We start from the raw sequence: 10,758 nt of genomic DNA on the forward strand, positions 1-10,758 counted from the left end.
TTGCCACACGGCAAAAAATGCCACATGGTAAATCCATTTTGCCACATAGCAAAAAAAAATGCCACATGGCAAAATCCATACTGCCACATGGCAAAAAAATGGCACATGGCGAAATCCATTTTGCCACATGGCAAAAAAAATGGCACATGGCAAAATCCATCTCGCCACATGGCAAAAATGCCACATGGAAAAATCCATTTAGCCACATGGCAAAAAATGCCACATGGTAAAAAAAAAAAAAAAATGCCACATGGCAAAATCCATTTTCCAACATGGCAAAAAAATGCCACATGGCAAAATCAATTTTGCCACATGGCAAAAAAATGCCACATGGCAAAGAACAAATGGCACATGGCGAAATCCATTTTGCCACTTGGCAAAAAAAATGCCACATGTCAAAATCCATTTTGCCACATGGCAAAAATATTGCAACATGGCAAAAAAAATGCCACATGGCAAAAAAATGTCACATGGCGAAATCCATTTGGCCACATGGCAAAGAAAAAAGTCACATGGCGAAATCCATTTTGCCACATGGCAAAAAAAATGCCACATGTCAAAATCCATTTTGCCACATACCAAAAAATCCCACATGGCAAAAAAAAAGAAAAGAAAAGCCACATACCATCGCGGCATGGCGGCCATCTTGGGTGGGGCAACCCGCATATTGGACACTCCAAAAGTAAATACAACACAATATTATATTCAATCCATCCATTGACTTGTACAAATAAACCAAATATACCATGAATTAATGATGTGCATCCCTAATATGTACATTATATATCATAAACTGCGTTTATGTGTTCTTCCAGCTTTTTTTTGGAGTCCCATGTGTGTGCTTTTATGAAAATAAATTACATTATCAGCTGTAAAATGAAGCTCTGGCCCAGTTGAGTGGACGAGAGCCGCTGCTTCTGCTGCAACAAGAGACAGGACGCGTCTTGGATCACAAATAGGGATGCAGAGCGCATGCGCTCTGCTCCCTGTTAACTGTATGATATTCGCCGTGTTGGAAAAAAAGGGGGGCAGGCAACAATCAAGATTTTTGAAAGCAGCGACAAAACACGACGAAATAATCTCCAGGGGATGTGAAAAACGGACTCTTACCAACAGGTACGGTTTGGATCGATCACCCGATCGCGTCTTTTCTTTTTTTTTTTTCTATTTTTCTTTTTTTTTCCCCCTCTTGTGCTTAGAGGATTTTTGAGGGGGGACGTCGACGCCGCTGTGTTAAATTTAAACTGGCATTCATCGTCTGAAAAATTGCTACTTTGCTTCGTGTGACAATCGGAGGAGGCTGTTTTTTTCTCCCACTGGGAATAAAACGTAAGTACACTGACACGTATGTGGAAAGGCGAGAATTGGACGCAAACGGTGTGAAATATGTGCATGGAGGTGGTTGAAAAAACGCGATTCTTTCATGCGACTTCATACGTAGGGTGGGATCGAGAGTCGCTTATTTTTTATTTATTATTTTTGTCTTGGTCGCGTTAAGAAGCGTCGCTTTTAAAACATTTGATTGCGCATTGAAGCAAGAATTAGGAGGGAAAATGGCATCGGTGTGGCTGTTTGAAATGACAAGAGACATTGCAGTGGTTGATAGGCGGATGATTTTTTTTTCTTCTTCTTCTCCGTTTTGCTTGCTTTAGGTGTGATGAGACAAAGGAACAAAGGATGCCTTAGAGGAGAGGTTGCCTTCATGCCCGGAAAGCTCCTCAAAGCCCACCGCAGCCAAATGGATCTAACGCCTCCCCCCGCCTCCAGATCATGATACTAGGCTGAAGCTATCCCCGCTTATCTTTATGATCCCTCCTCCATCTATGGCGAACTATAGCCATGCAGGGGACCACACCATCTTGCAGAATGTCTCTCCTCTCGCCACCTTCCTAAAACTGACCTCCCTGGGCTTCATCATCGGCGTCGGCGTGGTCGGGAACCTCCTGATCTCCATCCTGCTGGTCAAAGACAAGAGCCTGCACCGAGCGCCTTACTACTTCCTGCTGGACCTTTGCGCCTCGGACATCCTGCGCTCGGCCATCTGCTTCCCGTTTGTCTTCACCTCGGTCAAGAATGGCTCGGCGTGGAGTTACGGCACGCTGACCTGCAAGGTGATCGCCTTCCTGGGCGTGCTGTCTTGTTTCCACACGGCGTTCATGCTCTTCTGTGTCAGCGTCACGCGCTACCTTGCCATCGCGCACCACCGCTTCTACACAAAGAGGTTGACCTTCTGGACCTGCCTGGCCGTCATCTGCATGGTGTGGACGTTATCGGTCGCCATGGCCTTCCCGCCGGTTCTCGACGTGGGAACGTACTCGTTCATCACCGAGGAGGACCAGTGCACCTTCCAGCACCGCTCGTTCCGCGCCAACGACTCGCTGGGGTTCATGCTCCTCTTGGCGCTTATCCTGCTAGCAACGCAGCTGGTTTACCTCAAGCTCATCTTCTTCGTCCACGACCGGCGAAAAATGAAGCCCGTCCAGTTCGTGCCCGCCGTCAGCCAGAACTGGACCTTCCACGGGCCCGGCGCCAGCGGGCAGGCGGCCGCCAACTGGTTAGCCGGATTCGGTCGGGGCCCCACCCCGCCGACCCTGCTGGGGATCCGGCAGAACGGCAACGCGGCCGGTCGCCGCCGGCTCCTGGTCTTGGACGAGTTCAAAACGGAGAAGAGGATTAGTAGGATGTTCTACATCATGACCTTTTTCTTCTTGGCGCTCTGGGGGCCTTATCTGGTGGCCTGCTACTGGCGGGTGTTCGCCAGGGGTCCCGTGGTGCCGGCGGGCTACCTGACGGCCGCCGTGTGGATGAGCTTTGCCCAGGCGGGGGTCAACCCGTTCATCTGTATCTTCTCCAACAGGGAGCTGCGGCGCTGCTTCAGCACCACGCTCCTCTACTGCCGAAAATCCAGGTTACCGAGGGAACCCTACTGCGTTATATGAAGGTTTTTACCCCCTCTTTCCCTACCTTCGACACCCTCTTGTACAGCTCTTTCTGTCTACACTGTAAAAAAAAAAAAAAAAGAATCGTAAAATTTACCGTAAAGCATCGGCAGCTGTGGTTGCCAGATTTTAAACCTTAAAATAGCGGGAAAACCATACTGATTTACTTCTTGTTAAAGCACGCTGATTATGAAAACAATTGAAACACTAATCTTATGCTACTTCATTTTATAACTGTGGCCGCTAGGTGGTGCAAAATCGTCATTAACAAAGGTCATCACCCAAAAAATAAACATCACAGTTATCATATTATATCGGCGATACTGTGTATCCTGAAAAAAAGTCCATATGTTGGCTCGATATATCAGCCGGCCGATATATCGGTTGATTGCATAAGGAATATCATCCAATAGTGAACATAACGACGATTAATCGATTAACAAAAAAGATTTGAATTAAATTTTGCTGCTTCGAATATTCGTTTCATTAATGTAGCGTTTTAATGGTTTGTTTTGAAAGTGTTTTCATTTAGTTTTATTGATTTGGGTTCATATACTGCCCTCTAGAGGCATAAGTGAAAATGATGTCACTCATTTCACATGGCTGAATCTAGCTGCTTCCTGTTAAGACCAACATAGGTTTTTGTATGAGCTAATGTTTTTTTTCAATGCAGTGAGAATTTAGTTTTTTTAGGTATATTAAGCTTTTTTTTGTCGAAATATGTGTTTGAACCATTCGTTAAGAGCAAAATAAAAAAATGTTAGCATTTTATAGCATTCAAGCTAGCGGACTTTGCTGTGTAAGTTAGCCAATTGTTCTTTTGTTTTACTTAGATCCTCTTTTTTTTTTAATCACGTTTGAGGCTTAGCTCAGGTATTTTAATTTTTTTATGTTCCTTATCTGATTAATAGATTATTCGAACAAGCAGTTCATCAATTAATCGACTACTAAAATAATTGATAGATGGAGTCCTAATAACAGTGATCCCTTGTTTTACACGGTTAATGTCGAAGCTTATATATTTTTTAAAAATATTTTTTTTAAGTTGGTTTTTTTTGTTAGGGGGGTGTTCAATGTATTAATTCAAATTTAAAAGCATTGGAAAGAGATACACAAAAGACTTATTTTTTTGCGTTTTCTCCAAAGTATAATTGAAAAAATTAAATAAAAAAGAACAAAATTTTTTTCCAAGGACTTCAAATGTAATAATTATAATAATGAGATATATGTGAAAGAAAATAAATTGTACATGCATGCATATATCTTAGCATCTTTAAATGAAATGTAAACTGTATTTATTTGTTTTTTTTTATTGAAAAAGAAAACCGCGATAGACTGAGAGCGCAAAGTTTGAAGAGCAATATAGCAAGGGATCACTGTATATCAACTATATATCATGGCCGATCTTGAAAAAAAGTCATATAACTTTCAACCTTTAACTGTGACATCTTACTGGCAATCAAGCGTGCTAACTGCTGAGCTAATAAAAACCAGTACCAGCAAATCGTATTATATAGACGATACTGTATATCGGCTGGAAAAAGTCCATATATGGGCTCACTTTATTGGCCGGCCGAAAAATTAGAGCGATATAGCAACCGGTTATATTGGCTGTCCGATATATCGTTCGATTACATATGAAAGATAATCATCAAAACAGTGAACATCGCTTTTCCTATATTGGCTATACTGTATATCGGATGTATATTTTGATTTAAAAAATGCCAAATATTTGCTCGATATATCATCCTGTCGACAAATTTGAGTAAAATAGCTCCCCGCCGACATATCGGTCGACCATTATAAGGAAGCTCATCATCCGAACAGTGAACATCACAGTGATCTGATGAAATCGGTTAAATATCATGGCCAATCTTGAAAAAAAGTCTATATATCTGTCAAACTTTAGTTGTGACGTCATATTGGTAATCAAGCGTGCTAACTGCTGAGCTAATAAAAACCATTTCGAGAAATTCCCATTATATCAGCCATACTGTATATCAGCTGAAAAAAGCCCATATATTGACTCAATTTATTGGCAGGCCGACAAATTGGAGTGATATAGCGTACTGTTATACTGGTTGACCGATATATCGGTCGATTACATATAGAAGATAATCATCCAAACAGTGAACATAACTTTTCCTATACCGGCTATACAGTATAATGGATGTATGCCTTGAAAAAAAACGCCCATATATTGGTTTGATATATCGCCGGTCGACAAATTTGAACAATATATCTATCCGATATATTGGCTGGCTGATATATCGCTTGACCTTTATAAGGAAGCTCGTCATCCGAACAGTGAACATAACAGTGATTAAATCGGTTATATATCATGGCCGATCTTGAAATTAGTCTACATATACATAGGTCAACGATTTAGTTGCAACATCACTGTCATATTGTCAGTCGAGCGTGCTGACTGCTGAGCTAATAAAAACCATTGCGAGAAATTTCTATTATATCTATGTCTATATTATCTATATTATATGTTTTACTGTATATGGACTGAAAAAAGTCCATATATTGGCTCAATGTTGGCCGGCCGACAAATTGGAGCGATATACAGTAGCGACCCGTTACATCGGCTGACCGATAAATCGGTCGATTCCGTAAGAAAGATAATCATCCAAACAGTAAACTTTTCCTATATCAGCTATAGATTATATCGGATGTATGCCTTGAAATAAAAAACGTCCTTATATTGGCTCGATATATTGCCGGTCAACAAATTTGAAGTATATATATATATATATATATATATATATATATATATATATATATATATATATATATATATATATATATATACACATGTATATCATAAGCGGATTTTAAGGGGGGGCCAGGGGGCCAGGCCCCCCCTGGTGGCCGAAAAGTGTCATTGAATGAAATTGACTTTCCTTTATCTATAAAAGTTGTAAAGCAATAAAACTGCAACAAAAAGGAATGAAATGAACAAAAAATATATATTTTCATAATGTCTCAAAATTATTTTTCGAACGATGACTTTAGACGGTCATTTGCTTTGCATATAATTTTTTTAAAAAATAGGGAGGGGGAATTTTCAATTCAATTCAATTTTCTAATGATTTTTTTCTTTGATTGAAAATATTTTTTTTTGATTGAAGCAACTTTTTGGGGGATTGAATGATTTAGACACAAATATATGGCCCAAACGCAAAAAGGATTGCTTCAATGAAAGAAAACTTTTTCAATGAAAAATTAAGTGTTCAAATGCAAATTTTTCAAAAATCTATACATTTTTTTTGCATTCAAAAAAGGTTTTCCATGATTGATTTTTTTCTTTTTTTTCCTCTTTAAGTGATGTTTCTTTTTGAAAATATATTTTTTTGAAGCAACTTCTTTTTTGATATAATAGGGACAAAAACTTCCTAGCCAAAATGTGGCCCAAACACAAATCAACATTACTTCAATCAAAAAAGTTGCTTCAATCAAAAAAAAAAAAAAAAAAAAAATTCAATCAAAGAAAAATAGTTTTCACATGCATTTTTTTTTTTTTTTTGAGTTTCAAATTTATTTTTGCTTTTAAACACATTTTTTTATTATTATTATTATTGAAGCGACTATTTTTTTATTGAAAATATATATTTTGATTGAAGCAACTTTTCCTCCCTACCTCCATATGGCTCCACCCAGGTGATACAATTTTTGACTGAGGTAACTACATTGGAACGACACCGGCGGGTATTCAATGGATGACGATCTTGGCGAAAAGTATAGCTGTCCCAAGCAGCCTGATTTAGAATTCCCCTCAAGAATGATGGGAAACAAAAAACGCTTTATAATTATAAATATTCTTGTAAGTTAATATTATGGCTGACACTGCGCTTCAAACTCCGCCTATGACATATATATGTCGGCCGGCCGATATATCGGTCGAACATAACAGTGGTGATCATAACAGTGATCCTATTATATCGAATATATATGACTGCCGATCTTGAAATTAGTCTACAAATTGGTCAACAATTTAGTTGTGATATCACTGTCGTATTGTCAGTCGAGTGTGCTGACTGCTGAGCTAATCAAAACCAGTTTGAGAAATTGCTATGAATGTAAATGTTGGTTGACAGGTTTTTCACATCCCCCGCTAGGTTAAAACAGTACTACAAAGGAATGTATAAGACCGATACAGATTTCAACCGCATTTGAACTAGTCTGCTGATCCGGTTCAAATTGCAACGACGCCATCATATGGTCACTATGTGTTTTGATATAATTTTTGAGGCGAAATCCTGCTAGGCTATTAGCTCGGCAGTCAGCACGTTCGACTGCCAAAGTGTTACTTATAATTTTATCGTTAATTTCATGATAAAAATTCTCCGTTTTTTTTTAACGATACAATTCCGGCAACCACATCCACCGCTATTTTACCGCAAATTTTTTTAAACTTTTTTTTTTTTTTTTTACAGTACATCTTTCTTTCTCTCTGCTAGCTTTTCTTCTCCTCCGCTGCCCCCCTAAAAACGGAGTACAACAGGGCGGTGTGGATCGCCCCTTGTTGTTTCGCGTGGAACGCCATGCCCGTGCAGAGAAGCAAAAATTCCCCGCCCCCTCAAAAAAAAAAAAAAAAAAAAAAAAAAAGGAACAAAAACAGACAAAGAAAACGCTTTGGATTTTTTGGGTTTTGGTTTTCAAGACGCTTTACTCCGCGAGGAAGAAATTACTAGGGGGAAAGAAATGATGCCTCTCAAGGAATCACTGGAAATGTTTTACATTTTTTCCCCCCGAGTTGCACTACTAAAAAGAAGATGTAAAGAATTTTCCTCCAAACTTAAAGATGAATGCTTTAATTTGCAACAGACTACACACAAAAATCGCTGTAAGTAAGGCAAAAAGTGTTGGAATGACACCATCACCAGAGGATAAAACGGTTTAAATGTAAGTTTTTTTTTTTCTTCATTTAGAAGCGGGAAGGGGGCATTTTATTGACGTGTGGTTTTTTCAAGTTTCAACTAGAATGGATTTCTCGTAGTTTTTCGCCATATGTCCCTAATAGTGTCCGCCATTGTTATTTTCTTATCAACAGAGGGAAGAAAATGATCGTTTTTCTTTGAAAAGAGGCTTTTGGGAACAAACTTGTGCTTAAAAAAAAGACATTTGAAGATAAATGTGTCATCATATCCATGTACCCTTAACACTATCATTGTTACTACCACTCCGGTTGTTCTTGCCTTAATGGTTACAATGCTATTGTCATTTTAGTTCATTCAACGCACTCCTATGAAGTCATTCCTTGGATGCAAAGGGGATTTCTTGCTTTTTTTTCTTCACATGAAGTGCATGTCCATTTTTCTTCTCCATACTCAGATGATCAGTCACTTCAAGACCAGAGCCTTAGTATGATATCTTGCACAATTTGTACAAAAAAAAAAAAAAAAGAAAAAGTCAAAAGACAAAAAAAGGGGACATTTTAAGGCACACGATCTTGTTTCTACTCTCCCTACATTTGCTCTCTACTGATTGTTTTCAATTATTTCTCTCTCATGGCCATTTTTTTAAACAATTACTGTTTCTTTTTTGTAAATTATAGATGGCGTGTAAGTACGTGAGTCATTTATTTACTTTTTTGGAGTCCCGAGTGTGAGTACAGTTTCAGTTAGGATTGCATTTTGCTGAAAGTTAACTGTGTAACCTGTTGCTTTTTTTTTTCTTTTTTCCAAAAATAATAATAAAAAAAGAACGTTTCCATTTGCAACATGGTTCATTTGATTCTTAATACATGTCCTGAGGTATTTAAGTTAGTAAGACATTTGACGTTCAAGGTTCAATGCTGTATGATGGTGGTCTAATAACATTTTTTTTGTGGCAGTTTGTGTGAAATTGTCCTGAATTAAGTGGTATTTTAAGTATAAATTATATAAAGTATAACTCAAAGAGGTAAAATCAAATGGTGTAGTTGGACTAAATAAATTTGTGGATGAAGCAAAATGATTTTGCAAAATGAAAAATTGCAAAATTTGTGGAAGCAAAATTCAGGGTGACCCCCAAAAAACTTTATTATCTACATTTACGGATGTATTTACACTGACACACACTTGATAGAGTGTATACTGTACAACAATGCGTGTATGTATTGCATATATTATAAATATATATATATATATATATATATATATATATATATATATATTTATATAAACCGTAATTTTTGCACTATAAGGCACACCTGACTATAAGCCCCCACCCACCATATTTGACAAGAAAACAACATTTTTTCAGAAATATGCCGCACTGGCCGATAAGCCGCAGCTGTCCTCGTGTATTATGGGATATTCACACCAAAAGTTAAAATTAACCGTTAACACTTTATTTGACAGCGGCATCATATGACTGTCATAAGACCAAATGAACCACCATGAAGCTTTGAACCCATTGGCTGCAAAGCTTGAATGCTTCAAGAAGCTTCATTTGGCCATCACTGCTCCCTTGGGGTCAACACTGTCAACATGCCTCCAAGCATGCATTGCAGTGCTACAGATGTAAATAACAATCAAAATTCATGTTCTGTGCTAGTTCTTCAGTTACTGTTCCAGTTGTTTCATTATTTGCTAGTTATGGTATTTGGTAACACTCAGACTGCCATTAGACAATCTTAATTATGACATGACACTGTCTATAAAACGCAGGATTAAAAATGAAGGAAAAAAGTAGCGGCTTATAGTCCGAATATTACGATATATATATATACATATATATATATATTACTGTATATATTATGGCTGTCAAACGATTCAAATTTTTAACCAAGTTAATTACAGCTTAAAAGCCATATTTTTCTGTAAATTATTGTTGGAATAGAAAGATGAGACACAAGATGGATATATACATTCAACATACTGTACATAAGTACTGTATTTGTTTATTATAACAATAAATCAACAAGATGGCATGACAATTATTAACATTCTGTTAAAGCGATCCATGGATAGAAAGACTTGTAGTTCTTAAAACATAAATGTTAGTACAAGTAATATAAATTTTATATTAAAACCCCTCTTAATGTTTTCGTTTTAATAAAATTTGTAAAATTTTCAATCCAAAAATAAACTAGTAGCATGCTATTGTTGATGCCAATAATTACTTACACAATGCTCATGGGTGCTGAAGCCTATAAAATCAGTCGCACACAAGCACCAGCAGAGGGCTACAAAACTCCGAAAAACACAACAAGTACACATTTCACTGTGCTGTCATTTTAATGTTTGAGCAGGGCATGTGCGTTAATTGCGTCAAATATTTTAACGTGATTAATTTAAAAAAACGTAATTACCGTCTGTTAACGCGATAATTTTGACAGCCCTAATATATATATATATATATATATATATATATATATATACAGTGCCTTGCAAAAGTATTCGGCCCCCTTGAATCTTGCAACCTTTCGCTACATTTCAGGCTTCAAACATAAAGATATGAAATGTAATTTTTTTGTCAAGAATCAACAACAAGTGGGACACAATCGTGAAGTGGAACAACATTTATTGGATAATTTAAACTTTTTTAACAAATAAAAAACTGAAAAGTGGGGCGTGCAATATTATTTGGCCCCTTTACTTTCAGTGCAGCAAACTCACTCCAGAAGTTCAGTGAGGATCTCTGAATGATCCAATGTTGTCCTAAATGACCGATGATGATAAATAGAATCCACCTGTGTGTAATCAAGTCTCCGTATAAATGCACCTGCTCTGTGATAGTCTCAGGGTTCTGTTTAAAGTGCAGAGAACATTATGAAAACCAAGGAACACACCAGGCAGGTCCGAGATACTGTTGTGGAGAAGTTTAA

The 10,758-nt window shown here is 37.6% G+C and overlaps 1 protein-coding gene across 4 annotated transcripts; it reads left to right on the forward strand.

Annotated features, from left to right (window-relative positions):
* The first annotated feature begins 997 nt into the window (after window positions 1–997).
* gpr85 (G protein-coupled receptor 85) lies at window positions 998–8,635 on the forward strand. Of its 4 annotated transcripts, none has more exons than XM_057856414.1 (4): window positions 1,003–1,116; window positions 1,200–1,329; window positions 1,653–2,941; window positions 7,406–8,635. In XM_057856414.1, exon 3 carries the CDS (start codon window positions 1,806–1,808, stop codon window positions 2,937–2,939), a length of 1,134 nt encoding a protein of 377 aa, XP_057712397.1. In that variant the 5' UTR covers window positions 1,003–1,116; window positions 1,200–1,329; window positions 1,653–1,805; the 3' UTR covers window positions 2,940–2,941; window positions 7,406–8,635. The 4 variants fall into 4 exon arrangements, 3 of the variants coding, with proteins under 3 accessions (XP_057712398.1, XP_057712397.1, XP_057712396.1); XR_009066849.1 differs by having other exon boundaries at window positions 1,004–1,329; window positions 7,406–7,850; window positions 7,999–8,635; XM_057856415.1 differs by lacking the exon at window positions 1,200–1,329 and having other exon boundaries at window positions 998–1,116.
* The last annotated feature ends 2,123 nt before the right edge of the window (window positions 8,636–10,758 follow it).

This window comes from Corythoichthys intestinalis, chromosome 13 (assembly GCF_030265065.1).
Source record: "Corythoichthys intestinalis isolate RoL2023-P3 chromosome 13, ASM3026506v1, whole genome shotgun sequence".
Classification (NCBI taxonomy): domain Eukaryota; kingdom Metazoa; phylum Chordata; class Actinopteri; order Syngnathiformes; family Syngnathidae; genus Corythoichthys; species Corythoichthys intestinalis.

Bases quoted from the DNA above. Each gene is read 5' to 3' on its own strand.
- gpr85 (XM_057856415.1), top strand. From the start codon at position 1,806: ATGATCCCTCCTCCATCTATGGCGAACTATAGCCATGCAGGGGACCAC.